At 52.6% G+C, this 25,796-nt stretch overlaps 11 protein-coding genes across 11 annotated transcripts; 3 read left to right on the top strand and 8 right to left on the bottom strand.

Annotated features, from left to right (window-relative positions):
• Positions 1-151: 151 nt before the first annotated feature.
• Positions 152-1,444, bottom strand: NCU07265 (hypothetical protein). The gene has a single exon (XM_957026.2). It carries the CDS (start codon positions 1,262-1,264, stop codon positions 557-559), a length of 708 nt encoding a protein of 235 aa, XP_962119.1. The 5' UTR covers positions 1,265-1,444; the 3' UTR covers positions 152-556.
• A 209-nt stretch (positions 1,445-1,653) lies between these two features.
• On the top strand, positions 1,654-2,963 carry NCU07266 (diphthine synthase). The gene is made up of 2 exons (XM_957027.2): positions 1,654-1,916; positions 2,075-2,963. Exons 1-2 carry the CDS (start codon positions 1,782-1,784, stop codon positions 2,801-2,803), a joined length of 864 nt encoding a protein of 287 aa, XP_962120.1. The 5' UTR covers positions 1,654-1,781; the 3' UTR covers positions 2,804-2,963.
• bli-3 (blue light-induced-3) lies at positions 2,810-4,039 on the bottom strand. Its single transcript, XM_957028.3, has 2 exons — positions 3,504-4,039; positions 2,810-3,401 (listed from the first exon to the last, which is right to left on the bottom strand). The coding sequence occupies exons 1-2, from the start codon at positions 3,879-3,881 to the stop codon at positions 2,979-2,981; spliced, it is 801 nt and encodes a 266-aa protein (XP_962121.2). The 5' UTR covers positions 3,882-4,039; the 3' UTR covers positions 2,810-2,978.
• A 328-nt stretch (positions 4,040-4,367) lies between these two features.
• On the bottom strand, positions 4,368-8,359 carry NCU07268 (hypothetical protein). The gene is made up of 2 exons (XM_957029.3): positions 6,630-8,359; positions 4,368-6,567 (listed from the first exon to the last, which is right to left on the bottom strand). The coding sequence occupies exons 1-2, from the start codon at positions 7,308-7,310 to the stop codon at positions 4,732-4,734; spliced, it is 2,517 nt and encodes an 838-aa protein (XP_962122.3). The 5' UTR covers positions 7,311-8,359; the 3' UTR covers positions 4,368-4,731.
• A 1,064-nt stretch (positions 8,360-9,423) lies between these two features.
• Positions 9,424-12,131, top strand: NCU07269 (alpha-1,2-mannosidase; the record flags this gene model as incomplete). The annotated part of the gene is made up of 4 exons (XM_957030.2): positions 9,424-10,517; positions 10,568-10,718; positions 10,769-10,834; positions 10,886-12,131. 4 exons carry the CDS (start codon positions 9,424-9,426, stop codon positions 12,044-12,046), a joined length of 2,472 nt encoding a protein of 823 aa, XP_962123.2. The 3' UTR covers positions 12,047-12,131.
• On the bottom strand, positions 12,119-13,387 carry NCU07270 (hypothetical protein; the record flags this gene model as incomplete). The annotated part of the gene is made up of 1 exon (XM_957031.2): positions 12,119-13,387. The coding sequence occupies one exon, from the start codon at positions 13,385-13,387 to the stop codon at positions 12,191-12,193; it is 1,197 nt and encodes a 398-aa protein (XP_962124.1). The 3' UTR covers positions 12,119-12,190.
• Positions 13,388-13,757: 370 nt separating this feature from the next.
• On the bottom strand, positions 13,758-15,933 carry NCU07271 (Zn-dependent hydrolase/oxidoreductase). Its single transcript, XM_957032.2, has 2 exons — positions 15,028-15,933; positions 13,758-14,964 (listed from the first exon to the last, which is right to left on the bottom strand). The coding sequence occupies exons 1-2, from the start codon at positions 15,465-15,467 to the stop codon at positions 13,953-13,955; spliced, it is 1,452 nt and encodes a 483-aa protein (XP_962125.2). The 5' UTR covers positions 15,468-15,933; the 3' UTR covers positions 13,758-13,952.
• Positions 15,934-17,014: 1,081 nt separating this feature from the next.
• On the bottom strand, positions 17,015-17,593 carry NCU07272 (hypothetical protein; the record flags this gene model as incomplete). Its single annotated transcript, XM_957033.1, has 1 exon — positions 17,015-17,593. The coding sequence occupies one exon, from the start codon at positions 17,591-17,593 to the stop codon at positions 17,015-17,017; it is 579 nt and encodes a 192-aa protein (XP_962126.1).
• A 667-nt stretch (positions 17,594-18,260) lies between these two features.
• Positions 18,261-19,309, bottom strand: NCU07273 (hypothetical protein). The gene is made up of 3 exons (XM_957034.3): positions 18,808-19,309; positions 18,578-18,740; positions 18,261-18,504 (listed from the first exon to the last, which is right to left on the bottom strand). Exons 1-3 carry the CDS (start codon positions 19,030-19,032, stop codon positions 18,413-18,415), a joined length of 480 nt encoding a protein of 159 aa, XP_962127.1. The 5' UTR covers positions 19,033-19,309; the 3' UTR covers positions 18,261-18,412.
• Positions 19,310-19,459: 150 nt separating this feature from the next.
• Positions 19,460-21,805, bottom strand: NCU07274 (hypothetical protein). The gene is made up of 2 exons (XM_957035.2): positions 21,391-21,805; positions 19,460-21,299 (listed from the first exon to the last, which is right to left on the bottom strand). Exons 1-2 carry the CDS (start codon positions 21,581-21,583, stop codon positions 19,987-19,989), a joined length of 1,506 nt encoding a protein of 501 aa, XP_962128.2. The 5' UTR covers positions 21,584-21,805; the 3' UTR covers positions 19,460-19,986.
• Positions 21,806-22,676: 871 nt separating this feature from the next.
• Positions 22,677-25,472, top strand: NCU07275 (hypothetical protein). The gene has a single exon (XM_957036.2). It carries the CDS (start codon positions 24,058-24,060, stop codon positions 25,162-25,164), a length of 1,107 nt encoding a protein of 368 aa, XP_962129.1. The 5' UTR covers positions 22,677-24,057; the 3' UTR covers positions 25,165-25,472.
• Positions 25,473-25,796: the final 324 nt, after the last annotated feature.

Raw genomic sequence — 25,796 nt, 5'->3', positions numbered from 1 at the left:
ATTCGTGATTGACTTGACAAGGCAAGCAAGGGCACTGCCATCAGTCTGTTCGACTGAATACTCAGTATGGAGCTCTAGGTGCCTAAAAGACTGAAGTTACGATATGTCAAATGGCAGAGCAACTACGGTGCAGGTGCAATCTATGTTGTTATTCTTCATCTCAAGCCAGGAACACCATCTATACTACAGAGTAAATCATTAAACAAACAACGAAAAACACGTAACCCCAGAACGCCATCCCATGCTATGTTTGATGTATCTTGCGATCCCGAATATGCGTCTCGGAAAGAGATGGGACAAAAAAATAAGACAAATAAAGTGTGGCTCGTATCGGCATCGACACCGATATCTTCCACAAGGTTTTCGCAACGAGCGAAGTAGTACTGTCATTCCACCTCAGGGTTGTTTCCATTCACACCAGCGAACCACGGAAAGGCAGCCAGTACAGGAGCCATATATACCTTCCAACTTGAAACCAACTGGCAGACCTAACAATCCCGCAGCAGTAACAACGCGAGACTCGTAGCCACGGTAGTCTGCCCACAGTAGGACCAGCCTACTTCTTTGGAACTCCGAATCCCGTGAACCCCATAGCAGCCATCATATCATCTTCATCGTGTTCGCCCTCAATCCTCACATCCTCTCCGTAGTCGGTCTTGGCCTTCAGTGCCTCCTCTTTCTCCAGCCTCTTCCGCTCCTCCACCTCTTTCCTCTTCCTCCTCTTCTCTTCCCTCTCCTTCTCATCTTCCACCTTCCTTACCTCCAGCCGCTCCTGGAGACTGACGACCTGCTCCCTCTTCCTTTCCTGCAGTTTCTCCCACAGCTGCTCAATCCTCTGGTGCACCTCCTCCGCCGTCGCTTTTCGCACCTCGCCCGTATGACCCGTGTTCCGCTGATGCTGCATGCTATTCGTATGCTCGATCCACTGCAGGTTATCCTTGAAGGTCAGGTCGCAGGCCTCGCAGTAGATGCCCGCACCCCTACCGCGCTTGCCCACGCCCGCCCCCGCGGGCACCAGCATCGTTGTGCCGACCAGCTTGCTGAAGTCTTGGTGTCCCGAGCGGGCGGTGGTCAAGGTTTCGTGCCCCTCGAGAGGCTTGTAGTATTTCTTGCCGGCCATCTTGGCCTCCCATCGCGCCTTGCGCTCCTCCTTCTCGGCCTCCTCGCGATCTCGGGCTTTGGCGGCATATTCGTCGAGATCGTACTTCTTGCGGAAGTCAGTGTCGCCGGCGGCTTGGCCGTACGCGGAAGAGTTTTTGGACATGGTGGGCGGATTACGAATTGGATCTGGCTTTCGGTATGGTTCTTTCTTTGCGACGCTATCGAATAATAGGCAGTAATATTATATGTTCGACGATAAATGAGTGTGGTTTTTTGTAAATCGCCTTCGGTCGGCGACTTAACCTCGACCACAAAGAAGTGAGAACCGTGATGGATGATGGAATAAGTTGGCCAATGCTCAAGATGGAAATCAATTAAACAATGGCGCGCCAGAACGCGCTGCCGCTGCGGCAACGATCGGGGATCGTTTTCAGGTGGGGCAAGCTCCATCAAACAGCGGGGCATGGCGTTTAGGTGAACTGGAACGTACCTTGAACCCCGGTGCGATTCTTATCTCCCCGGTTTTCTCTTATCGGAGCACTGGACCCACCTTTAAATTCCAATTCCTCCCCCTCCACAGCCCTCTCCAGTCACTGAAGTTCTGGAGCGCAGCTGAATCGTCCCGGACATCAAGGTTCCTCCGGCTCCCCCAATTCCGAACCCGTCAAGCACCAGTCAAGATGCTGTACCTCGTTGGTCTCGGTCTCTCTGATGAGACAGACATTACCGTCAAGGGTCTCGAAGTTGTCAAGAAGGCCGAGCGTGTCTACCTCGAGGCTTACACCAGCATCCTCCTTGTGGACCAGGCTACTCTTGTACGTTGGCGCCCTTCATTCATTGTCGCCGTTGTTATTATCTTCCTTGTCTCTCCTCTCTTTCTCCCTGCCTGTCTCTTCCTCGTCCATGATTTCATCCCAACTAAACTCCACACACAAACGAATTGTCCATGCTAACCACCTTTCTCCTCCAGTAGGAATCCTACTATGGCCGCCCTATCGTCGTCGCCGACCGCGAAATGGTCGAGTCCAACAGCGACGAGATCCTCCGCGATGCGGACAAAGTCGATGTAGCCTTCTGCGTCGTCGGCGACCCATTCGGCGCCACCACGCACACGGACCTGGTGCTGCGCGCGCGCGAGCTAGGCATCCAGGTGCGCACCGTGCCTAACGCCTCCATCATGAGCGGCATCGGAGCCGCGGGTCTGCAGCTGTACAACTTTGGCCAGACGGTCAGCATGGTGTTCTTCCTCGATAACTGGCGGCCCGCGAGCTTCTACGACCGTATCAAGGAGAACCGCTCCATCGGCCTGCACACGCTCGTCCTGCTGGACATCAAGGTCAAGGAGCAGAGCCTGGAGAACATGGCGCGCGGTAGGAAGATCTACGAGCCGCCTAGGTATATGACGGTCGGCACCTGCGCGCAGCAGATGCTGGAGATTGAGGAGGAGAAGCAGGAGGGTGTTTATGGTCCCGAAAGTCTGGCCATTGGCTGCGCCCGTGTTGGTGGAAAGACGGAGAAGTTCGTGTCGGGCACGCTCAAGGAGCTCTGTGATGCTGATGATCTGCTGGGTCCCCCGCTGCACAGCTTGATCCTCTTGGGACGGAGGACGCACGAGCTCGAGCACGACTTTGTGAGGGAGTTTGCTGTCAACAAGGAGAACTGGGACAGGATATGGAAGGCTGAATACTGTGGAAAGCAGTAGATCAAGTTTTCTTGCTTGGTTCCAAAAGCGTACGTTTGATTAATTTTAACTGGTTACTAATATTGCGCCCGACTCCAGTGTCAGTCAGAAAGACTCTGTGTATGAAGTAAACTAGGCACATATCATTGTCATCGTCGACTCATAAATCATTCGCATCCCACGACACTTCCACGACTTAGTGCGACGACCTCCAAGATTGCACCTCCTGCTCGCTAATCTCCCGCAGCTTGTTCACCGTCGCCGGCTTCCCCGTGATAACGCCCTGCGCCACATCCGCCACCTTGCCAACAATGTTCTTGGTCGAGATGGCATAGTGAGCGGTCACCATCTTGACACGGATGACTCCCACACGCGGGTCCTCCGGGCCGCCGTCGTGGACACCGTCGCCCAAGTCGCCGAACCAGGCCTTGAGATGGGGGTTGTAGTGCTTCCGGACCAGGTCGCGGTCCGTGACGATGCTGGCGGTGCCGCTGACCGAGGCCCAGTCGCCCGTGGTGCTGTTGAGGAACGAGATGTTGATGTGCTCGTCCGACTTGAGGTCGTCCGTCTTGCCCGACTCGGTGTTGGTGTGGAAGAGGAGGTCGATGCCACCGGATTCCTATTGATGAAAGGCGTCGTTAGTCAGATATGGGAGTGTGAGAGAAGAAGAAGAAGCACGATATGTAATTTGAAGCTGTGGTGGACTTGGGAAACTACATACAGTAGCGGCCAGCGCCATACAGCGGGAGAGGAGATATCCCGTCTTGGAATCACGAGTGGTCATCATGCTGAACTTGTTGCTGGTCATGAAGCTAGAGAGGTCATTGATCTTTTGATCCAGAGGTACCTCGGTGTCGAGGTTGGCCTGCTTGTAGGGGTCAGCCGGCTTGTTGCCGGTATCAGCGTTGGAGAAACCTTGGCCGGACATCTTGTTGGTGTTGTTGTTGTTGGTTTGCTGGGAATGGGTGGTCTTGATGTTGGTTGTAGTATAAGGTTGTGTGAGGGAGAGGTTGTGTTGGGATTGGATCAGTGAAGGAAATGTGATTGTTCGTCTTGTTGGTCTAGCTGCACAGAGTGCTCTGGTGAAAATGATTCTCATGGCTGCTTTGGGAGAAGAAGAAGAGAAAGCCGTGTGCTATATACATATCTGTAGGTTCATTATGACAGTCATATGGTCTCCCCGCTTTCTCCTGTTCATCCAATTACACTCGTTCATGATGTAAGCATCCGAAGTTTCAGCAGACCGTACTTTCTCCATCTTCTATCCGCGGGCAATCGTCATCATAGATCACCGGCAGCTGTATGTGTGGTGCTTTATTTGCTTTTTGCCGTTTTGGGAAGCAGCGGACGGCTGGTGACGTCACCGGGTCTTGGGAGCCCCCTCTTGTTGCAACTCGAAGCACCAAACGACTTCCGACGAAGCTTTGACCCCAACGGGATCCCAACACTTTCAGTTTGTTCTTACGATTGGATCGAAAAGGCGATCTTTGTCTCGGTGGAACTGTACACCAGATCGATACGTATTATGGTAATTCGATTGTATGCTTTCTTGACGACTGCAGTGTCAAGTAACTAATGTAGCATTGACGGCGATCGATCCTCTGTTCATCCCTCTTCCATTCCCGACGATTTCAACCTTGGCCCTGTTTCGGGGAAACAAGTGGGAATGTATTTAACTCACGGGAGAATTCCCAAATGCACCTCCACTAAACTAACCCAAGTTGCTTCAATCTGCCTACCTGCACATACATTTACACACGTACATCGCTGCAACTTATCAAAGTCTGCATCATCGCGCCAGACCTGCCAGACCTACCCTCATTCGAGTCTTGACCGCTTCCCCTGACGGTTCCCCTGCCGAGCTGTCATCCGTTACTTGCCGACCCGCCGAGATGACAGTGCTGTGTGATGTGAATGAAAGCAACAATACCATGAAATGCGTCGAATGCTCAAGCAGAAGACGCAGCGGCAGCAGTAGCAGGCGTCAAAATTAGCACCACCCAAGCCACCTTTCCCTCGCCATCCTTCAAAGCCGTCCAGTGACTAACCAACCTCCTGCCCTTCGTCTGCTGTTCCTGTCCCTGTCCCGGGTGTCCCTTGCCCCCCTGTTCTTCCACTTTCGATACTGATGCAGCATCTTTACCTCCGCCACCGCCTCCACCGAGTCCTCGAAAGGCAAACATGTTCCCGAGTCTCTCGACGGCCCCGTGCTCCTTCAACTTGTCACTGAACACCCTAGAGCTAGACGGCCGATAATCCGAGCTTGCTGCTGACAAGGCCCCGTCTCTGGTTGCTGCTGTCCTTCCTTCACGGCCGACGTTACTACGGCTGCGCGCACGGGCTGAGGAGAAGAGGGAGGGGGGTTTGTCTGCAGTTTTGGTATCTCTTGAAGGGGAAGGGGTAGTAGTGGATGGGGCGGGATCATGAGCAAGCGTTGATATCTCAAGTGAGATGGACTCGCCCGCCGCCATGCTTTCGAGGACGGTAGACCGGAAGGTCTTTTCTATCAAGTCGGTCGAGCTCGTGGCACATACAAGGAGCGAGAAGATGGACCTGGATTGGACGATGGACGAATCGTGGCCCCTTAGGCCGAGGAAGCCAAGGGCTTCGGTGGAGCAGAAGGCGACTGGGAGGTGTGGCAATCGGGAGTGGCGCTTGTCGTTGGTCTGATGGGGAAAGATGTGAAAGGAGGTTGAGGGCGAAGGGACGTAGCGCATCACGAAGAAGCATGAGTAAGGTGTGCTTATTGGTGTGGGTTTGGGTGGTTGGGGTTCAACTTGGTAATGGTCGTGGAAAGGATTCGAGTTCCCCCAGTTTTCCATGTAGCCATCCGTGGGCGAGGGCGATGGTGACTTCCTGGCATTCGTGAGAATGGTCGGGTCATCTGGCTGGCGCTCTTCATGGCTGGTGTCAAGCACGTTCTTTCTGGGACGGAAGCGATCAAAAAGGCGCTGTCGGTGTGATCGTCGAGGTGTGACCGGTGGGTTCTCGTCCGGGGGACACGAGTCTTGGATGTGTTTGGCAGGTCGCTGAGCTGATCCAACGTAAGATTCTGTGGGTGTGCTGGGTAAAGAGTTCTCCTCTGTGGGTGTATCAAAGTTGAGAAGGTCCATGATCTCCTGGTGACTTGTGCCCATGCCCTTCGATATGTTGATCTGACCACCGAGACAGTAGCGCACGATGCCGTCTTCAACTAGAGGACAGATGAACAAGAAATTCCAGAACGGGGTTTCATCTTTGCGATAGTTGACAATTATCTCAGTGTGTTCTCGTCCCATGAAGATCGCATTCCGCATTCGACGTACTGCGTCGCCGTTGGTGGAGTTGCCCTGCATACACCTGCAATTCTGTTGGAGAATCTCGTGTCTCTCAAAGCCAAACATTCTCAGGAACCCTTCAGAGGCATAGACTATGGGGTTATCTGGCTTCCAAGAGTCGGTAAGACAGAAGGCATTGCCAAGGCCAGGGTACGTGGACTTAAATGGGCTGGAGGAAGAGGGCTGAGTGACGGATAAACAAGTTTTGAGACGGTTGGCGAGCTGAGACTTGACAAACTCAGGATAGAGGTCATTGATGAGCCGTTCTTCAGCTGCGAACTTGGCTTCTCGGTACAATCTTTCGAGCGACGGCAATGCAGACCGAGCGCACTGCTTAGTATTTGTCTTGAAAGCAAGTGGATATGTGTAAGCAGGTTCTATGGAAGATCTTGCCGGAGCTTCCAAGTAAGTTGTGATATGATTGATCAGGCTTCTCAGGGTGTCAAGTGCGCCTGTGTACTGCTCCGCCTAGAAATTCGATTGTAAGAACCATGAATTACTATCATGTGACGGTCCGAGGATGGACATACCTCTAACATAAGTCCCACGTCCACAGAGTAGTTCCTGGGTTTGGCAAAGTCGCGCAACTTTCTTCCTACCTCCGGGTCCGAAAAGGCGATTTTGATCACCGTACGATCAAACAGATTGGGAAGTGAGCCAACATATTGTGCGTATTCACTCGAGGCCACACTCGTCGTGCCCCCCAAGGAGATGGTATCGATGGTGCTTACGGCATCAACATCCCTCTGCTTCTTCCAGTACCAAGGTGAAGTCATCGGACTTTCCGGCCTGCTGTTTGGGTATTGACGGAACGAGGACTTGCTGGTATGCATCGAGAGGGCCGAGTCGCTTCGTAGTCGCATATGAGTTTTCTCAAGCTTCAGCTTTGGACTTGCCGGTGCAGGTGGTGGTGATAGTGCCGTCGGATGGGTCAAGGTTGCCGTGGTGTTGGATTTGTAGGGCAGCACCATTGAAGTGCTTGACTGATCACTGCCGCGCCTTTCAAAGTCCGAGTTAACATCACCATATGGTGAACATGGAATGGAGTCAAGTGTGCCTCTCCTAGAGTGCCGCATGATAGTTATCGGACTGAAGTGCGTGAAGGGTCTTTGAAAACGGAGTATTCGGGTTTTCGTCTTGATGAGAGGATGAAAAGAACCCGAGATTAACCACGAGATATAAACGACAGACACCAACACCTTCCGGACCATAAAACCTCTTAGGAGAATCGACTTCTTGGAGACTGTGCGTATAGCACTTTTTGTTGACTTTCCATCGTTTCTCGTGTGCCTTCAACCATGGACGCTCTCACTAGGCATAGACCCCACTTTGATCGAAGCAAGAGGCGAAAGAGGCGACGATCCGGTCCTTCTTCCTGAGTGTGGACTTTCCGATCATCATTCCGTATTGAGGACACTTTTCTGCGAGGAGCCGTGGTCACCCGTGGATGAGATGACATCCGGCGGTACGGTTCATTGAAAAGAGTCGAGTGCAAACGGGCAATCCTTGATTCCAAAAGAAAAGGAACAGGGCCCATCTCGGTCATAGGGGTCCAAGTGACTTTGCTTTTCACCCACTGCGGGCGAGTAACGGCAGTTCACCTAACCCGAGGTACACCTAGGCTTCCCTGGCGGCCGCCGTGTCAACTTCCGTGAATATCCAGTCAGTCTTGCCGGGAAAGGTACTCCAATTCATCTCAAGCGTTTGCATCGAGGATCAAGACCACCATCCATGCCATGTTTCAACCGGGTCGTTGCAGAGTGCCGGCCACCTGGCTTGTCTTCCATGAGAAGATTCCATGCCACGAGCGTCAACACGAGTGTTTCAAGCCGCGAGCCAAAGATTTCTGATGGTAGGACTAGGGATGTCGTGGATTGGTAATTCCGTGTGTGTGGGATCATCGCCAAAACTTCAGAGATGGCGTTTGGCAGCCGGATCTGGAGATGAAAGAAGGCCTAAAGTCTGTCCTGGTGAGTCCCACTTCCGCAATTGAGGGAGATCTTCTGTATCTCGTTTGCCATAACTGGGCACTTAGAAGGTCGTGAATCATGAGCATCGGATACTTGCTCGTCTCGTCCGTCGAGCGGGAGATTGGTGATAAAGGCCGGTTGAAACAAGCAGCAGGTTTCCTTTGTCTCCAGTTGTCTCCTTGCATGGTTGATGTTCGCAGCTACTTGGACCAAACTTGAAAAGAACGCGAGATGGTTATTGACGGATGGATTTCAACTGACGAGGGATCTTGGTGTTTGACGGGGGATTTGATGTGCAACCGGCAGAATTGCGGGAGCCCGGCCGGTAGGAAAGACGGAACGGCATGTCCGCCCCCACTCTGCTGCCCGGCCACCCGATTCAGCAGAGCGCTGTAGCCCCGCTCATGAAGGGAAATGCACCCTGCCCTGGACCTTCTGCGGGGAGCTCCTTAGCGCGATATTGCGAGGGGTATGCGCCCTCTTGCCCTGTATCTAAAGCTTCCCGTCCTATGTTCCATTGGCTAGGTCGTCCCCGCCTCCATTTTCCGACTCGACATCAACCTCACCCCGTTAAACATGGCGATTCTTCCATCGTTATCAACTGTTGCTGCACACTTTCCGCTATTTTGTCGTATTCAACCAATCTGTGCTACCTCCATAATGCAATTGCCACGCTACAAAGCATATGCAATCCAAGCACTATGGTATACTCTCCGACTCTCCTGCGCGCACAACATGGCGGGAGTGCCTTGACTGAGCTCGCATTGGTGATTTCGTCCCACAGACCCTTTGTATGACACTCAACCACGAGACGATCGACTTGGAGATACAGAGCACAACCGCAGAGTCTATCAAAGGGCGTGATACAAAGCTTGTAACCAATACTGGCAGTTGGTTCCGCCAGATGGTCCAATACCGGTGTCACATCTCTGCCCACGACGAAGCCTTCATCATACCTACCTACAGACAAGTCGCGATGGACGTCTTGGGAGTAACAGTAAGTGTAGCAGGGAAGGCATCAGAGGGCTTGAAAGATGTCGATCAACGGCAGCGCGTGACTTCCCCCACCCCAATGATCCCGGAGGTTTACTCCTGTTGCTACTGTGACAACAGTGTGCTTGACTATGGCTCCTGCCGGTTGACCTGGTGTTGTGCTCAGAAACCTGCACGGTCAGGGGTTCCATCAGGGCAACCGACTTTGGGGTTAGATTTAAGACATGGGATGAACTATATCCGCCATCCCGGTTCGGTTACTCTCCTCACATAAAGCGAGGACTGTTCTGGTTCTTGTAGCCCATCCCACCCCCATATACTTCGTTGTTTATCTTTATCTCATGGCTGTCTTCTGTTCACAATGACATTATTGCTTTCCGCTACTTTGGTGCTCCTTTCCGCAGGCCGAACACTTGCCCAAGATACAGACGATATCCTCCAATATGTCGACCCATTGATTGGCTCAAGCAACGGCGGAAATGTCTTTCCCGGAGCCTCACTTCCATACGGGATGGCCAAGGCCGTGGCCGACACGAACAGCAGTTCAAACCAAGGTGGCTTCACTCTGGATGGCGCCCCGATTACTGGCTTCAGCATGATGCATGATAGTGGTACCGGTGGTAGTCCATCTTTGGGCAACTTTGCCTTGTTCCCCTATACTAGCTGCCCCGGAGGAGACATCAACCGGTGCGCGTTTCCTAAGAAGACGAGAGCCAACTTTGGCGGTTTCGACGAATCCAGCGTCTCTGCCAGCCCTGGGACATTCGGAATCACACTGAACAGCGGCATCCGGGCAGACATGACAGTCACCCAACATACCGCTCTGTTCAGATTTACGTTTCCTGAAAATAGTACCATGGGTGAAGCCGCGCAACCACTCATCTTACAGGATCTGACTGATCTGTCAAACTCGAGGCAGGACAATGGAACAGTATCAGTCAATGAGAAAACGGGCCGCATCACGGGGAGTGCTCGTTTTTTGCCCAGCTTCGCTCAAGGGAACTACGTCCTTTACTTCTGTACTGACTTCTCCGGTGCCGAGATCTTGGATAATGGTATCTTTGCGGACAGCAGAGCCAGCACATCCGTGAAGAACATGACTATCTCCAGATCCATCAATGGCTATCCTCTTCCGGGCGGTGCATTCGTGAGGTTTAAATCTGGAGCCAAGCCGATTCTGGCAAGAACCGCCACGAGTTTCACCAGTGTCGAACAAGCGTGCAGACACGCCGAGTCTGAGATTCCCGACTTTGACTTTGATCGGATATCACGAGCAGCAACAGAGCAATGGCAGGCCAAGATGGGCGGAATAAGGGTATCGACAAAGGGCGTGGATAAATCCTTGATCACCAACTTTTACAGCGGTATCTACCGCACTCATATCAATCCACAAAACTACACCGGAGAAAATCCGCTGTGGTCCAGTGACGAGCCATACTTTGATTCGTTCTACTGGTATGTGCTCCCAGATATCCCCGGTGTGCGTTCTCAACTCACAATCACAGCATATGGGATCTGTTCCGTTCCCAGCTCCCGTTTCTCACCATTACGGACCCAACGGCAGTCACTCAGATGATCCGCTCCCTCATTGACACGTATCGGCACGTGGGGTGGCTTCCCGACTGCAGAATGAGTCTCAATAAAGGCTACACACAGGTATTTGCATTATGTCCAAAGTAGAGGACTCTTCTGACCAGCTCTCTTAGGGTGGTTCAAATGCCGATGTGGTACTGGCAGATGCATACATCAAAGGTCTTGAAGGAGGAATCAATGTACGTCTCATCCTATTCATGTCATTTGCCATCCATGCTAACCTATCTAAGTGGGAGGATGGCTACGCTGCTGTTGTCAAAGACGCCGAGGTTGAGCCATTCGACTGGTGCTGCCAGGGACGCGGTGGCCTCGACAGCTGGCATACCCTCGGTTATATCCCCGTCCAAGATTTTGATTGGAAAGGCTTCGGCACCTTGACACGATCTATCTCCCGTACGCTCGAATACGCCTACAACGACTTCTGCATCGCCGAAATGGCCAAGGCCTCTGGCAGGACAACCGATCAGGAGAAGTACACCCTTTCGAGCGGTAACTGGCGCAACCTCTACAAAGAAGATCAGACTTCCTTCTGGTGGAACGGCACCGACACTGGCTTCACGGGATTTTTCGAACCTCGATATCTCAACGGCACCTGGGGTTATCAGAACCCTCTAAACTGCTCCAACCACGACGACTTCAGCGTCTGCTCTCTGCAAAACAACGGCCCCGAGACATTCGAGTCCTCCATCTGGGAATATGGCTTCTACGTGCCCCACGACCAAGCAACGCTGATCAGTCTCTACGGAGGTCCAGACCGCTTCGTGGACCGCCTGAACTACCTCCACGACCAAAACATTACGTACATCGGCAACGAGCCGTCCTTCCTCACGGTGTTTCAGTACCATTACGCCGGACGACCGGCTCTCTCCGCCAAGCGTGCGCATTATTACATTCCCGAGTTCTTCGGCACCACTCCCGATGGTCTGCCGGGCAACGACGACAGCGGCGCCATGGGCTCGTTTGTGGCCTTTACCATGATGGGTCTTTTTCCCAATCCGGGGCAGAACGTGTACCTGATCACTCCGCCGTTCTTTAAGTCGGTGAATATTACGAATCCGTTGACGGGCAAGATTGCGAGGATCAGAAATGTCAACTTTGATCCCAGTTATAAGAATATTTACATTCAGAATGCCACGCTTGATGGGGTCAAGCATAGCAAGAACTGGATCGACCATAGCTTTTTCACGGAAGGAAAGGAGCTGGTCTTGACGCTTGGTGATAAAGAGAGTGATTGGGGTACGAAAGTGGCCGATCTTCCTCCGAGCTTGGGCGAGTATAAAGGGTATGGAAACTCATCGTCTTCTGCTGGATATGGATCATGGAATGATACCGCCGGTAGTAGCGCCAAACGGATCAGGAGTTGGTTGAGGGGGGATTTGGAAAGCTTGTGATAGTTTCTTTTTTTCTCTTTTGTCAGTATCGTTAGCGACTACAGGTTTTCTTTCGTGAAGCATTTAATTACCATCACTAATACCCAATTACCCCCTTACAAAAACCTTGTGCAATGCAATCACCACCCGAAACTCCTCCCTTCCTCAAATGAACCGGAACCCCTCGGCTAAATGCCCCCCGTACCCTCCCTCCTCCACCAACCTTCTACCCGCCTCCCACACATTTTCTGGTATCTCCATTTTAACCTGCCACCCCTTCTCCCCATACTCTTTTATGCGCACCAAATCTCCCACCATGACGTTAATCACCAGTTCCCTCCCGTTCCCACTCTCCTCATCAGGATACTCCTCCCATTCCAACGGCGGACTGGTCACGCTATAGTTTACCCTTTCTTCCTCTTTCACTTCCACAGAGGAAGAACAAAAAGAAGAAGGCCACTGCCTCCCAAACGTCCCCCACGTTCTCCGCTCCATATACGGTTTCTGCACCAGCAAAACCTCCGATACTTTGATTCCCCTTTTTTCCAGCAAGGCATGAGTAAAGCGCACGTTTTCGCCCGTGTTGGTGGATTGCTCTTCTATGAGGATGGCGGAGGGGGGCACGCCCATGGAGAGGGCGATGGAGGCGAAGATGGTGGCTTCGGATTGGAAATATTTCTTGTCTTCTTCTGCTGTTTGGGGTTGGGGTCGGGTGTCATCATCATCTGAGGAGGAGGAGGAGGAGGGTGTGGAGGTAGATGAAAAGGGACAGGGGTCACCGGTCAACGAACGGGTTAAAAGGCCGGAGTGGCCTGAGAAGAGGAGGTACTGGTAGGCTTTGCGGGGGGGTGGTGGTGATGAGTTCGGTTGTGATCGTGCTTGTGCTTGTGCTTTGTTGCTGAAGGAAGAAGAGGAGGTAGTGATGGAGGAAGGAGGAGGAGATGGAGGAAGAAAAGTGGTGAGAAAGAGATAGGCGGCGTAGTGGGCTACGCGAAGGTCGAGGGAGCAGAGGGTGAAGATTATTCGAGTTGGCTCCGAGCCGTCTTCTTCTTCCAGGTCTGATGGGTTTGGGGGAGTAGGAGAAAAGGTGGGAAGGTGCATGTGCATTCGGTGGTAGTTGTATATGGTGCGTGCCCAGTTGTCGATTTCTCCTGGCGTTGCCCTTCTTCTGTCGGTGCTGGTTGTGATAGTTGTATCGGGTGTGCTGGGGGTGCCAAGCATGTCGGCCGGGGCAGGAACCGAGATTGGGACCGTAGACGGAGCTGTTGTTGTGGCCGAGGCGGAGGTGGTGGAGAGAAGGGACGGGCCGGGAGCGGGGCCGTGAGTGGGGACCCCATCCGGGGGTGGGTGCTCTTGCGACATCTTTTTGATCACTTGCTAGATGATGGGAGGTATGATGCCTGTGATGAAGAATTTGACCCAGAATGAGCCAGTTAAACGTCGACTGATGGCAGCAAAGATGCTGGCGGGCCGTGACTGCTACGTGATCTTTGTTAGTGAGAAGAGGGAAAGTTTTGTCGCGATAAGAAGTCACTGCGGAAAGTGATAATGGTGAATGGCCGATGCCACCTACCTCTAGAACCAGGTACTTTTGACATTTCAGCCATGACAAGGCACAGAACTGGGCGGGGGTAACACTAAAGGCCGAAGGTGCTTATGACCAACCAACCATCACCATCTGTATCGGCAGCCGCGTTCCGAGCAAGATCACTACAAGATTGGATACAAAATAAGATGCTGACCACCATGAGGTTTTCTGATATTCACACTGTCAAATCGTCAGCGCAAGACCTACCTGTTCATATGCATAGCCCTTCCCTTTCCTACATACCTACCTATCGTACAGAAACTTTGTCAACCTGGAAGCCAACGCCACGCTCGGGTATCATGTCCCAATCCCATGTGCGCCGCCGATTGAAGGAAGCCATCAAAACTCCTTGGTCTCGCCAATGGCACAGCTATCAAACACTCCCGTCTCAGGCAGTCCACTCGTCTTCAGCGCCTCCTTCAGCAACTTGGGCGGCTCCTCCACCTCCTCGATGGTCAACACCCACGTGCCCCAGTGGATCGCCATGGCCTTCTCGCACTTGGTGTCCTTGAAGATCTCCACGGCATCATATGGGTTCGAGTGCAAGCCGCTCCACATCCATCTGGGCCTGTACGCGCCAATGGGAATCAAACCCAAGTTAAAGGGCCCGCGTAGCTCGCCAATGTGCTTGAAATGAGGGCAGCGGGGCAGTGAGTCGTACTTTGGTCCGTAGTCGTCTTCCTCCGCCGGCATCTCCGGTACGGCGCGGTAGCCGGTGTCACCGCCGAACCAGACTGACTTGCCACCTGACTTGATGGCGAATGAGCACCAGAGAGTGGTGTCCTTGTCCCAGCCGGTGCGGGCGGAGGAGTGTTGGCATGGCAGGCAGGATACTTGGGCCTCAATTTCTTCGATGGTCTCCTTGCCGTCGGAAGTGCTAGGCTTCTTGATGGTCAGGGTGGCGTCCTCCCACCAGTCCATCTCCGTCACCTTGTCGATACCCGTGTCGCGGAACCAACTCGCCAACCCCAAGCCGACAAAGAAGTGTGCGTCCGGGTTGTTCGCCGCGAGCTCGCGCACGGTCGGCTCCGACAGGTGGTCATAGTGCGAGTGGGAAATGACGATGGCATCCAGCTTGGGGATGTCGGCCAGCCTGCACGGCGGTTGGGTGTACCGCTTGGGGCCGAGGTAACGACTAGGTGCGCAGCGATCTTCAAAGACGGGATCGAAAAGCACGCGCAGGCCGTTGGGGTACTCGACATAATAGCATGCGTGGCCGAGCCAGGTTGCTCGCAGGGCCTTGGTGTCGCTGTGCTGCGCCTCAGACTTCTCTTCCAGGAAGTAAGGCTTGATGACGGGAATCTGAACATTTGACAAGTCGGGAGCTGGCATTTTGCCCTGGAGCCTTGACCTGTTCCCGTATGTTAGCGCAATGAATAGGATGGGTTGGCGCTATGATGATGCTGCTCCTTACAAGAACATCTTGCCTACTGTCTGGAAAGTGTTGCGCAGGACACCGGCAGACGGGTGCGGGTTCTGGAACCCGACGAGTTTACCCTTGGAATCCCTGACATGATGGCTGGTGGCATCCTCGGGCGCGACACCCAATGTGGGCTTGGACACGGTTGCTGAGTATTCGGCCATGGTGTTGAATGATCTCCTTGATGGTGGTGGTGGTGGTGACGTCTGGGCTGTTGAAGAGTTATGGGGTGGTGGGTGCACGGGTGATCCAGATAGTAGCAGATGACGTGCGCGGTTCGTCGCAACTGTTGAAGTCGACGACCATCTAGACCGGCATGCTGCCCCTTTAATGATAAATGACACCGGCAGTCCGGATGGCTGCTTTGACGACAATAATAGCTTTAGCTTGTCCGACCGCAAACCCGCGGAGACATATCGGGAACTGCCACTCATTGAGGATGGCTCTGTGGTGAGTGTGGTGTCAGCCCCACTTTTTTGTTATAGCCTCTAACAGTGAGCTAGCAGCAGTGTCCGTAGACAAGCGAAGCGGACAGCGCAAATTGAATGCGGCCGCGTTAACAGAGTAATAAAGCGACCACCAGACGCACTTTGCCCGTGTAATCTCTTTTTTTTTTATCTTCCCAAACTGCCGTGCACCAACCTCACTCGGAGTCCGAGTGACCGTCTGACTGCAGCGCAACGACCGTCAAACACAGTTCAACACAACCAACCGAACCCGATTCCCCTTCTCTGAGACTTTTCAGCTCTTTCACCCCCGTATGTTCCGGTCCTGTCAAATTGTGCCGCGTGTGGCGTTGGGGTTGAGGGTCAGATCGGTTGGTTTTGCAGCGCTCGCTGGTGGTTGGTTGTTTGACGGTGTCCCAGAAGCAGTAAAAGCTCTCACAGACGCCAAAGAGAAACAACAAAACACAGCGCAAAGAAAAGGGAAAGGAGAAAAAAAAACCAGTCCCTCTCCGTTCTCCGAGTCTTGGCATTGCCCGGGGTTGTCTTGGGTCCTTGGCATTTTGAGACGTATCGTAGTACATAGGGCTGTTGCCCGTTGCAACGGCGACATCCTGGCTTAGGAGGGCTTGGCGTCAACGATGATTTAGGGGTCAAACTGAGGTTGGTCACACATGAATGACCATGGAAACCTCATTGACCCGCAACGGCTGCTATCAATTCACCTCTGAAAAAAAGACAAAGGTGAGAAAGCTCTGCCCATATAATGTCGTATATATTCTACTCGAGGCAGTCCTGGCCTTCTTAGGGCTGTCTCAATAAGTACCTCCATGCCACAAGAGGCCTGTCAAAGGTGGTGGTCAAAAGTCAGGACATGTTTATGTTAGTAAGTGGAATTTGGTATCATGTTTTTCATCAAGTTTACTGTCAACATGATAGATAACCTGTAGCTGATATGGTACGTCAAACCGGATATTTCCCAAATTGTCTCCAAAGAATCAAAGGAATAAAAAAGTCATAATGAGTGTGTTATTGATCGTAAAGTGATTTATTTGATATTGTCCAATTCCTACTCATTGTAGTCCGAGTCAGCAAGTGTCGTAAAACTACCTAGTTTTACGAAAGCTGAGTGTGGAGTGAAGTAGAGGAAAACAAGCAGAAGACAGGCATATGTTTGACACCAAAAACAACCTCCAATCGCGAAATTCCAGTAAACGCAATTATCTTTTCCTTAAGGTATTCCTTTCTTGATACTGGCACCATATCGTCGTATTCTTTTTCTTCCCAAGGACTGGCGACAATTGCTTGCACGAGACCACTCCTCCCGCAATCCACTTTATTGTTCACTTCCACTCTTTGAGTCTGCAGCTCAAGTATTATTCATCTCTCCACCATGTCCCAGTGGTTCTTGTTTTTCCTCTCCAATCCCTCCATGTCCTCCCTCAGTCCCTCCTCTCCCTCCTACCCTGCCCATTCATTCCCTTCTTTCCCACCCTTTCCATGTCATCAATCGAGGAGCCGAAGATGCCACCTCAATACTAGGGAGCAACACAAATAACCATCGGTGGCGCACCCGGAGCCGGAGCCGGCGCAGCTCCCACAACACTGCTATTCGGCAACACCGTTCCACCGGGCATGTACGCGTATCCGTTGACCACCTGCGGAGCCAGCTGGACCTGCTGAGCCGGAACCGGGTAATAAGTGATGGGGCCGGGCGGCGGCGGCGGCGGAGGAGGTGGCTGGGGTGCAAAGCCGCCCGTTAGGTAGGTCGTGGTAGTGACGGTGTTGGTTAGGATCGGCATCGGCGGCGGCGGCGGAGGGGGAGGTGGAGGCGGAGGAGGAGCGTGGAAGAAAGTGGTGGTAGTTTGGGCGGTGTAGCCGCCACCGGGGAAAACGATATAAGGGGAGGCCATTGTGTAGATAATAGGCGGCTGCTGATGAGCTGTTGTTGCACCTTGTGCACCTGCTGCTGCACCTGCTGCTGCTCCGGCGGCTGAATGCCCCTGATTTCCGGAAGCACCTGTAGCTTCGTTGCTGTCGAGCTCGGAGGGCGGGGGTGGTACGGGCTCGGCCGGTGGGACAGACTTTTGTTCTTCTTCGCCTGCTTCGCCGGACATAGCGTCGAAATATCTGTACAGGCAGTTAGAATGAGGGTGGGACAAGCTGCAGTGGAGATAGAAATTGCAGGTAGGCAGCTGGGGGTTTTGTAGGAAGTGGGGAGAGGTTCTTACCTTGAAACGCAAGCCGTTGCTGTCGCTAAGAAGGATCCCTTGGATGTGTCAGACAAAGGAAAGAAGGAGACTGAATGTGTGATCACAGGCGGCCTGGGAAGAAGTGGCTCGATCTGGTTTGTGAGTTTGGCATTCAAGGGTCAGTAGTTTCGGCTGTGCCTGAAATACTTGGAGAGGCAGCTGTCAGAGTCTTGGGACCGGGAAAGGATGGAAGTGACCCCAATCCCAACACTCCGCGATAGCTCCCGTCGTTTATCGCAGTGGATCATGATACCTTGACTCCGGCTACGTGTTATCCTTTGTTCCCCCAGGGCATTATAAGCAACGCTGCAACAATCGGGGTCTGGACTCGTCCTGCTTCTCTAGATGTGAGCCACTTATTTCCCATATTGCTCATTTTGGCCGCATCCCGTTTGTGTCCTTCCAGATAGGATGAAACCGTCAAGGTTCCCATGGAAATGTGTCACCGCTTCAATCTGGGGCCGGTGACGTTCTGTGTCCAATCTTGATCAGTCACCAGTGCTCTCTAACACTTCACAAAACGGTAGGATATGTGGACCGGAGTGAGTAATTCGAACTTTTGATGTGTAATTCAAGTCGTAATGATATCGAATAGTGTGATCACATCAAACGGCCACATCCACTATCCCCCAAACGTGCCGTCTCTGGTGGCCTGGTGTAGTCCCCATGCTGTGATTCTCCACTCTACTTCCTCTCCTCAGCAAGCATCTTCTCCGCCGCCTTGGACAAATCCTTCAAGGCATCCTGACGCTTGTACTTGGCATCCTCGATCACACCTACGAGACAAGATGTTAGCAATTTGACCAGAGAAACAGGAGCTATACGAGCATGAAGTGTGTGTTTGCTTACCCAAATCGGCATCACTCGAAAACCTGGTACTCCAACGGATAAAGGTGGTGTTGGCAAACTCGCCTGAAGTTACAGGCCAGAGGCGGATGGTATTGACGACGCTGGAGTAGCTCAGCTCAGGTTCGGCATTGATGACACTGAAGGTAATGAAGTGTTCGAGGTTCTACATATCATTGAACCAATTAGCAACCAAAGCTCGCTTTGGGAGGATACCTATGTTAGCTTCTTACGCTGTGCTCATCCTGCTTGACCTCAATGACGTTGCCGTCCTTGAAGGTCCACCTCACAATGTCGGTCTCCTCACTAGTGCCCTTGACATGCTCGGCCTTGGAGATGGCAGACCAGAACTTGTCGAACTCCTGAAGCTTGATGAAGTGCCACACAAACGAGAGAGGGGCCTTGATAACGGCACTCTCGACGACCTCGCCGATGAAGCTGAAGGGCTTGCTGGACATGGTTGGATGAAGGTGTGTTTCGTTGACGGTTTTTGGTTCAATTGGTGCCGTATGTGGACTTTCGAGTTGATGTGACGCTGACTTTGAAGTTTCGTGACGGTGTTTGCAAGCTTGAAGTACAGTAGAGTGCAGTGGTGTTTGTTAAAAAGGACGAGAGGAAAACGGATATTTGGAGTAAGTTGGAGAAAATTCCAGACACGTAGATGGGCTCGATGCTCCAATACGTCATACGGAGATCACAGCGTAATGATAGGATGGCAATCGCGGGGTCTGGATGCGGTTTTCCATTGAGGACAACGCACTGCGACTTCCCCGTTTGCTTGTATAGAGATGACTGGACCGTCGCCTTCCCTTCGATAATCTTTGTCTCGGGCAACTGCTGGATATTCATCTCGACACCTCATCGTTTCTTACCAACTGTTTCGCGGTGGTGATTGCCTTCATTGGATGATCCATGTCTTATACCTTCCTTAGTCTTGGCATTCAAGGACGCTGCTAATTCGCACATCAATTAGACGTCTCGGCATACACCTGAAAGGCTTCACGCCACCGTTATCATATTACGGTGAATCATAATTCAACTCGGTCACTTGTCATAATAGAGCACTCATCAATCACAGAGGCGTTCTCACAGTTGGCAAAATCATATTCAGCTGGTCTCATAGAGCGGTTTTAGTTCGATTGAGGCTATCAGGCCAAACCAACCATAAGACATGCTAGGACAGAGAACTTTTGCCAAATCCACGCCAACCCATGCTCAAACACTAACTGACCAAAATCCATAATCATACCCGTCCCAGATCCATAGCCCAGTTTTTCAGTGTCTTCCTGATGAAACCCATTGAAGCCTTGTACAGACACTCATCTTCCGGATTGTTCCAACAATGCATTCTCACACGCTCATCGTCTCCCATAACGGTCTGTTATTACAGTTTCCCGTCCTCGGTCACACTTTTAGAAGCCAAGAACCCCCAACAGATCAGCCAATCTCTTGTCATCCTTCTCCTGGCCAAGTCCGCCGCCTTGCTGGAAGAACTCGTATCGAGACATTGAGGCCGTTTCCTGGCAGCACATACAGATCCAATGGACTGTTGTCAGATCTGCGCCTCCTTCGCTGTTGTTGAAGCTGTGGGCATCAACTCCGGGGCGAACCATGCACTTGGGGCACGGCTTAAAGTCTTGCTCGCCAAGGCCGAAACGGAAACGAGTCCACTCGTCCAGGCGGCGAGCTTGCTCCAGGAACTGATCCGCCCTGAGCAGTCTGTGACCCAGACACAGATCCGCCGTGATGAGCTTGTGGCAGGAGCACCGGAAGAGTTTCTTGGCGGTCCGAAACATGCTGGGCGCATTGTCTGCCAACGCTTGAGCCAGAGAGTCTGACATGGGGGGCGTGGCGACAGGGAATGTGGTGTCGTTATGGTATCGCATCATGTTGTCGGTGATGATTCCAGGCTCAGAACTCTTTCTGATGTGTGCAAGGTAGTCCGGGTCCTGTTCTAGTGTCGCCTCGGCTTCGGCCCAACGAACTGCCTTCCGTGCCTCCTGCGTCGAGCAAGGCGCGCAAAGGAAGCTGCGTGACTTGATGATTTGGTCGTTGGTGAACCATTTCGGAAGACCGTTGAGGACCAGCAGTCGGCTCTGGTCGCTACAATGTTCGCAAAGCTTGTGCGGTTCTAGATGGCAGCGGTCGGCGCATGTCCGCACCACTCCGGCGTGCGCCAGCTGAGGATCGAGCGTACAAGGGGGCACCGTGGCGGCCGGATCAACACGGGCGTCTCGCACACAAAAGCCCAGGGCCGCATAGCTTGAAAACTTGACGTGCTCGATGACTGGCGAGCTACACTCGGCGAATCCTTGGTGGGCAGGGAAGACTCTGGGCATAGCCAACAGAGAAGGGATAGTAGGAAGGCCAACGACATCAGTGTTCCAGCCGGGATAAGATAGTCCTTGTGGACGCGGCGGCATGGGGAGTGGCGGCTGGAAGTAAATCATAGGTAAGGCACTGTGATCCTTCTTTTCCCAGTGTCGGCTAGAAAGTTTTTCGATGGGTACCGGAAGGTTGTGTATCTCGGTTCCGTTGGAAAGTTGAAGGACGCCAGGTCGCGGACAGCCCCTGGATCTGTGGCTGGAGTCGTTTTCGACCGACAGCTTACTCAAGAGCTGGACGAGATCGTTGGGAGATGATGAAGGTCCCATCTTGCTGTGTTTCTTATGAGTGGTTGGTTCTTTGGTATCCTGGGTGCTTCGTCGTCGTGTACAGTGAGGTACTGGATGGCGGTCTTGATGGTTACCAGTGAACGGTTGGTTAGGAGGAAGAGATTTGTGAGGGTATACCCTCTGGGGGAGAAATTTAAGTACCATGGAGGAGGGAGTTGGCTGTCACTGAACCTTGAGTTTTTACATGTCCGCATACACAGTCGCAACTGAATAGCAAGGCCAAGGCTGACTTTGAGTCACTGTCATCTGAACAATGAGAAGAACAGCAATGTTGAGATGGGCTGTTCAGGACGACGACACCTTGATCCCCATGCGACCACTGCGATATAAACATTCACCGAGCCCAGGAGCCGCTGGTGGGTAGGAGAACAATGGCATTGTTCTTGCGGACAGGATGGTGTAAGCCAAGAGTGTGAGCGAGGCCGGCCGGGCTTTGGACGTGGCCCATTCTCTTGTGAATATATCAGCTATTTGAGCAAAAGGACATTGATTGACGCCGTAGGCTGAACACCTTGGCTATAATGTGATGAAACACCTGGCCGAGGGGACTCGATACCGCGGAAACGAAGAGATCAGCAAGATTCGGGGGAATAAGGATCATATATATAATATGCCAGCTAGGTACTTGACTCGATGAACAACTTGGCTGACTTCGTGTGGGTGGATTGTGCGAGCCATGCAAAAGAACGAAGACGCAAAGAATAACCGATCTGTTCATGACCCATGTTCGACAGTCACTCGCAACTACTGTTGTTGTGTTGGCCAAGTGAGGGGCTCACTAGCGTTCCTGTTGAGAGGTGTGACCGTGGTCGGAACGCTGGCTGTCCACCTGGTGAATGGTAGAGATGGAAACCACGGGCGTAATGTACAGGAGTCATCGCCAATACCAGATAGAAGAATATGCCATGACCCCTAACTGATGACAGAAAAGTCATTGCTGAATGCGGACAATAGCTAGAATCATTTGAACAGCTTTCGCCATCGCATTCACATCGTAGTATATGTGGTTTGGGGGAGTTATAATGTGATGGAAGCCCAAGGAAGTGTACAAGATATGGCGACTTTTCCACAGTGCCATAGGCATGTTTATGGTAATTTTCTGTCTGAGCTTGATTGCTTATGCGCCAGGTGGTGTCGGCCGGCAAAACACTGCACAAACACGATGAGATGGCGATCTTCCTCTCTTCCTCTCCACAGCAGGCTCACTCCATCTGTACCATGCATATTCATCAGAATCAGTGTACATTCAGGACCCTCCAGGCAAACATTGAAAGGTGATAATTCTACACTCTGGTTGTCCGAAGTTTGCCGGATGGATTGCTGAATGCTTGCCGTGGTTTCTGCCTTGACGAATAGTGGTGGTCCGTTCGCTGTCCCGACCGTAGTCCCGTCTTCCCAACAACGCACACAAAATATGAGCTGTTTCCTGCCGGGAGACAATGCAACGACTTGACAATGGCATTGAATTCGCGCACCAGTTTATTCAGTTGAAAGGCCAAGTATTGTCTCAATAATGGACCTCAGTGTTCGAAATGGGTTCCAAGACAACCTACCAAGGACTGTCTTGCTAATCATTCGTTGATTGCTTATCAACTGAAGCCACAGATCTCAGTCTCGAAAAAACATGGCGCGATCTAGACACCACCTCAGCATATGGACCACCCATCCGCACCCCGGAGCGGCCGACACTGGTGACGGCACCCGTCCATAGCTATGGATTTTACGATGCCAGCACTGCAGTGAGGCATCGATATCCACTTCAGGGCACTGAATGGATCGCGGCATGGCGGCTGCCTCCTAGATTCTCAGTGCGCCTTTTGGTGATGCCGCTGCGAATTGACGGCGTTCCTGGCATGCTGTACACTGTTGCACGCCGTCAAAATGCCGAGTTGAAGGGCCCATGCAATGGCCAGAAAGGGAGGTGGTTGTCCGGCCGTCGAGGATCCGGGACCGCGATCCAGTCGCGAGGTCGAGTTCCTCTGGGAAGCATCATGGCTCTGAAGTGGGAATCTTTGCTATCCCTTCAAGTCTCAAGATACTGGAGACCCAATCTCACGTCATTCATCGCCCACTGAAAGCGCCAAAGCCAAATCGCCGACAGCCAACAGATGGCAACCAAGTGGGGAGAAGCACCCGAAATTGGCTTAGAAACACCGGGCTTGGATGCCGTAACGAGTTCAATCGTCGAGGTGTCGCTTTCCGCTCAACAAGACCGCCATCTAGCAAGCCACGGGCCTATAGGGCCTAACACCGAAATGGGAAAAAGACCCTTGACCCATCACCCACCAGGCCGAGCCTAACCCAAGATCAACGCCTCAGCCGCAATGCCCGCCCAGCAAGGCAGGTAAAGCTCGCTTCTTGACCTCTCCCCAGACCCAGACAGGGGGGCTGCACCGTTGCACGAGAAGGGGATCTGGGGACCCATCTCCCCAAGGTGGTGGATGCATGGGTTTTTTTAGCGTCTTGAACCGCGTCGTCGTCGTCGTCGTTATCCTCGTCAGCTTCCTGCTTCTTATGCTTTCCCTCTCCCTTTTCAGTGAAGCTATTTTAACTCATGCTTCTTCCCACCACGCTCGCTACTCTTTTAGTTTCGCTGCTGGGTGGATTTTGTCTTTTGTTTGTGCTCACCATCCGTGAGGCTGTTGAGCTCTAAGTCTCTTTGACAACTCTATAGTCGCTGGAGATGGGTTTGGCTCCCTTTCTCTTTCCAACTTGGTCGGCCTTCCAGAATCACTTACTCACACCTTTCCGGCCTTGCGAGCAATCTGTACCCAACACATCGCTTGAGTGCCAACAGACTCGGCCACAATGCTCGGATTGCATAGGTTGTCGATCCTCCCGCCAGCTCTAATTGCGCTTGTTCTCACATCCATCCCATGCGCCGCTGTCAATATCGACTTCTTCGACTATCCGGTCGATGCATATGACTGTTTGAACCAAGCATCCACTACATCCAACTGTGCGGCGGGAGCCCCAGCTGAGGCGACCTCGTGCTTCTGCAACAATGGAGGAAATTTCGTTACGGGCACGGCCAGGTGTTTGGCAGAGTCGGACCCGGGAGACCTTGCCGAAGTGTATGGCACGTTGGTATCCAAATGTGCCGCAAACCAGACACCTCTGAATGTTGGCGAGGAACAGTACTATTCGGCTGCTGGCTTCACTGGTACGGCAAGGTCAACTAAAGCAATGGTAACCAAGGCTTCAACCACAGACTCCACGCTGATCTCGGCGCCCACATCTCTCATGACATCGACATCACCTACGGGAGCTGCCGTCAAAACCGAATCGGAGGAAACGGCCACGTTCGGAAGTCATGCCAAGTCATCACGGGCAGAAGATGGCAGGGTGAACAAAGATGATGGGTTATCCACCGGGGCAAAAGCGGGTATCATTGCTGGCTCGACAGTGGCAGGCGTGGCCGTGTTGGCGAGCCTGGTAATGCTGTTGGTGCGATATAGGAGGAAGAGGGGTAGGGAAGACTCGCACCCGATGATTCTAGAGCAGCACGGCAATATGCTGCTCATACCATCTCCAGCCGAAGCGCGCGCTCTTGAGGAGGGCAACACCTCGGAAAACTCGGGCGATTGGTCAGACAAGTCCAAATGGAGACCCTCGTCAAATCCGACTGCTCAACGCAAGAGCGGCTTTAACTGGGAATCGCCATATGATCTGGTATATATTGGGGATGAGCCTGAACCTGAACCCCCAAAGGAAGCAAGAGAAATGAAAGAAGAGGGCCGCGCTGAGCTCCAGGGTTGCGATCGCCAACCAGTGGAGATGTCGACACAAGCGCTATCGCCAAAATGGAGAGTGTCGGATGATGCTGCACAACGATACTCGGGAACGGAGTGGGGGGCAGCGGACCTGGCGGGTGAGACAACCGCACTGTCCCAGAGCCGGGGTGAAAGGTCATAGAAGGTGCATAAGGTGTGGGTTTCCTGATGGATTTGGCTTAGGCTCTATACCCTGGGGGCTTTTTGTTTTCTTTTTTCCATTTAAACAAGAAATTCAGAAAAAACTACTAGAAAACAATTCAGCTGGGCGGCGTCAAGGGCTCCCAGGTCTGATTACAGAGAGGGAACAACAGCACAAGATGACATACCTATTGATATGGCTTGTGCACTTTCTCTATATAAGGTATGGTCGGAAGCGGAAAGCCCTGAGACTATTGGCCAGTTGCCTGTTAGCATGCAATTAAACAGCGGCATTATAATGCATCACCACCCTCTCTATTCCCGCAACCGCATCAACCGGATGCGGTTTCAACAGTTCCCCAAACCTTTCACACGGATCAAGACGGGGTTTGCCTGATTCCTCTAGCCCAGGGCAGACGTACCCGAAGGACTGCCGGCCTCGCCTGGGCCTGGTGCCCCGCGCTAACGTGTGCTTCGCGGAAGGTCTGGGCCACTGAGAGCCAAAGACCACCTCGAGGTAGGGATTCTAGCGTCTCGGCTACAACTCCAATTCCACCTCAACTCGCACCAGGCGGGGACAACACATTCACGAGATTCGATATCTGTGGACCACCCGAGGACCACCTGCCTTTA

This window comes from Neurospora crassa, linkage group IV, assembly GCF_000182925.2.
Source record: "Neurospora crassa OR74A linkage group IV, whole genome shotgun sequence".
NCBI lineage: Eukaryota > Fungi > Ascomycota > Sordariomycetes > Sordariales > Sordariaceae > Neurospora > Neurospora crassa.
Note: the sequence above shows the minus strand (reverse complement) of the source record. Positions and strands in the feature narration are given on the sequence as shown.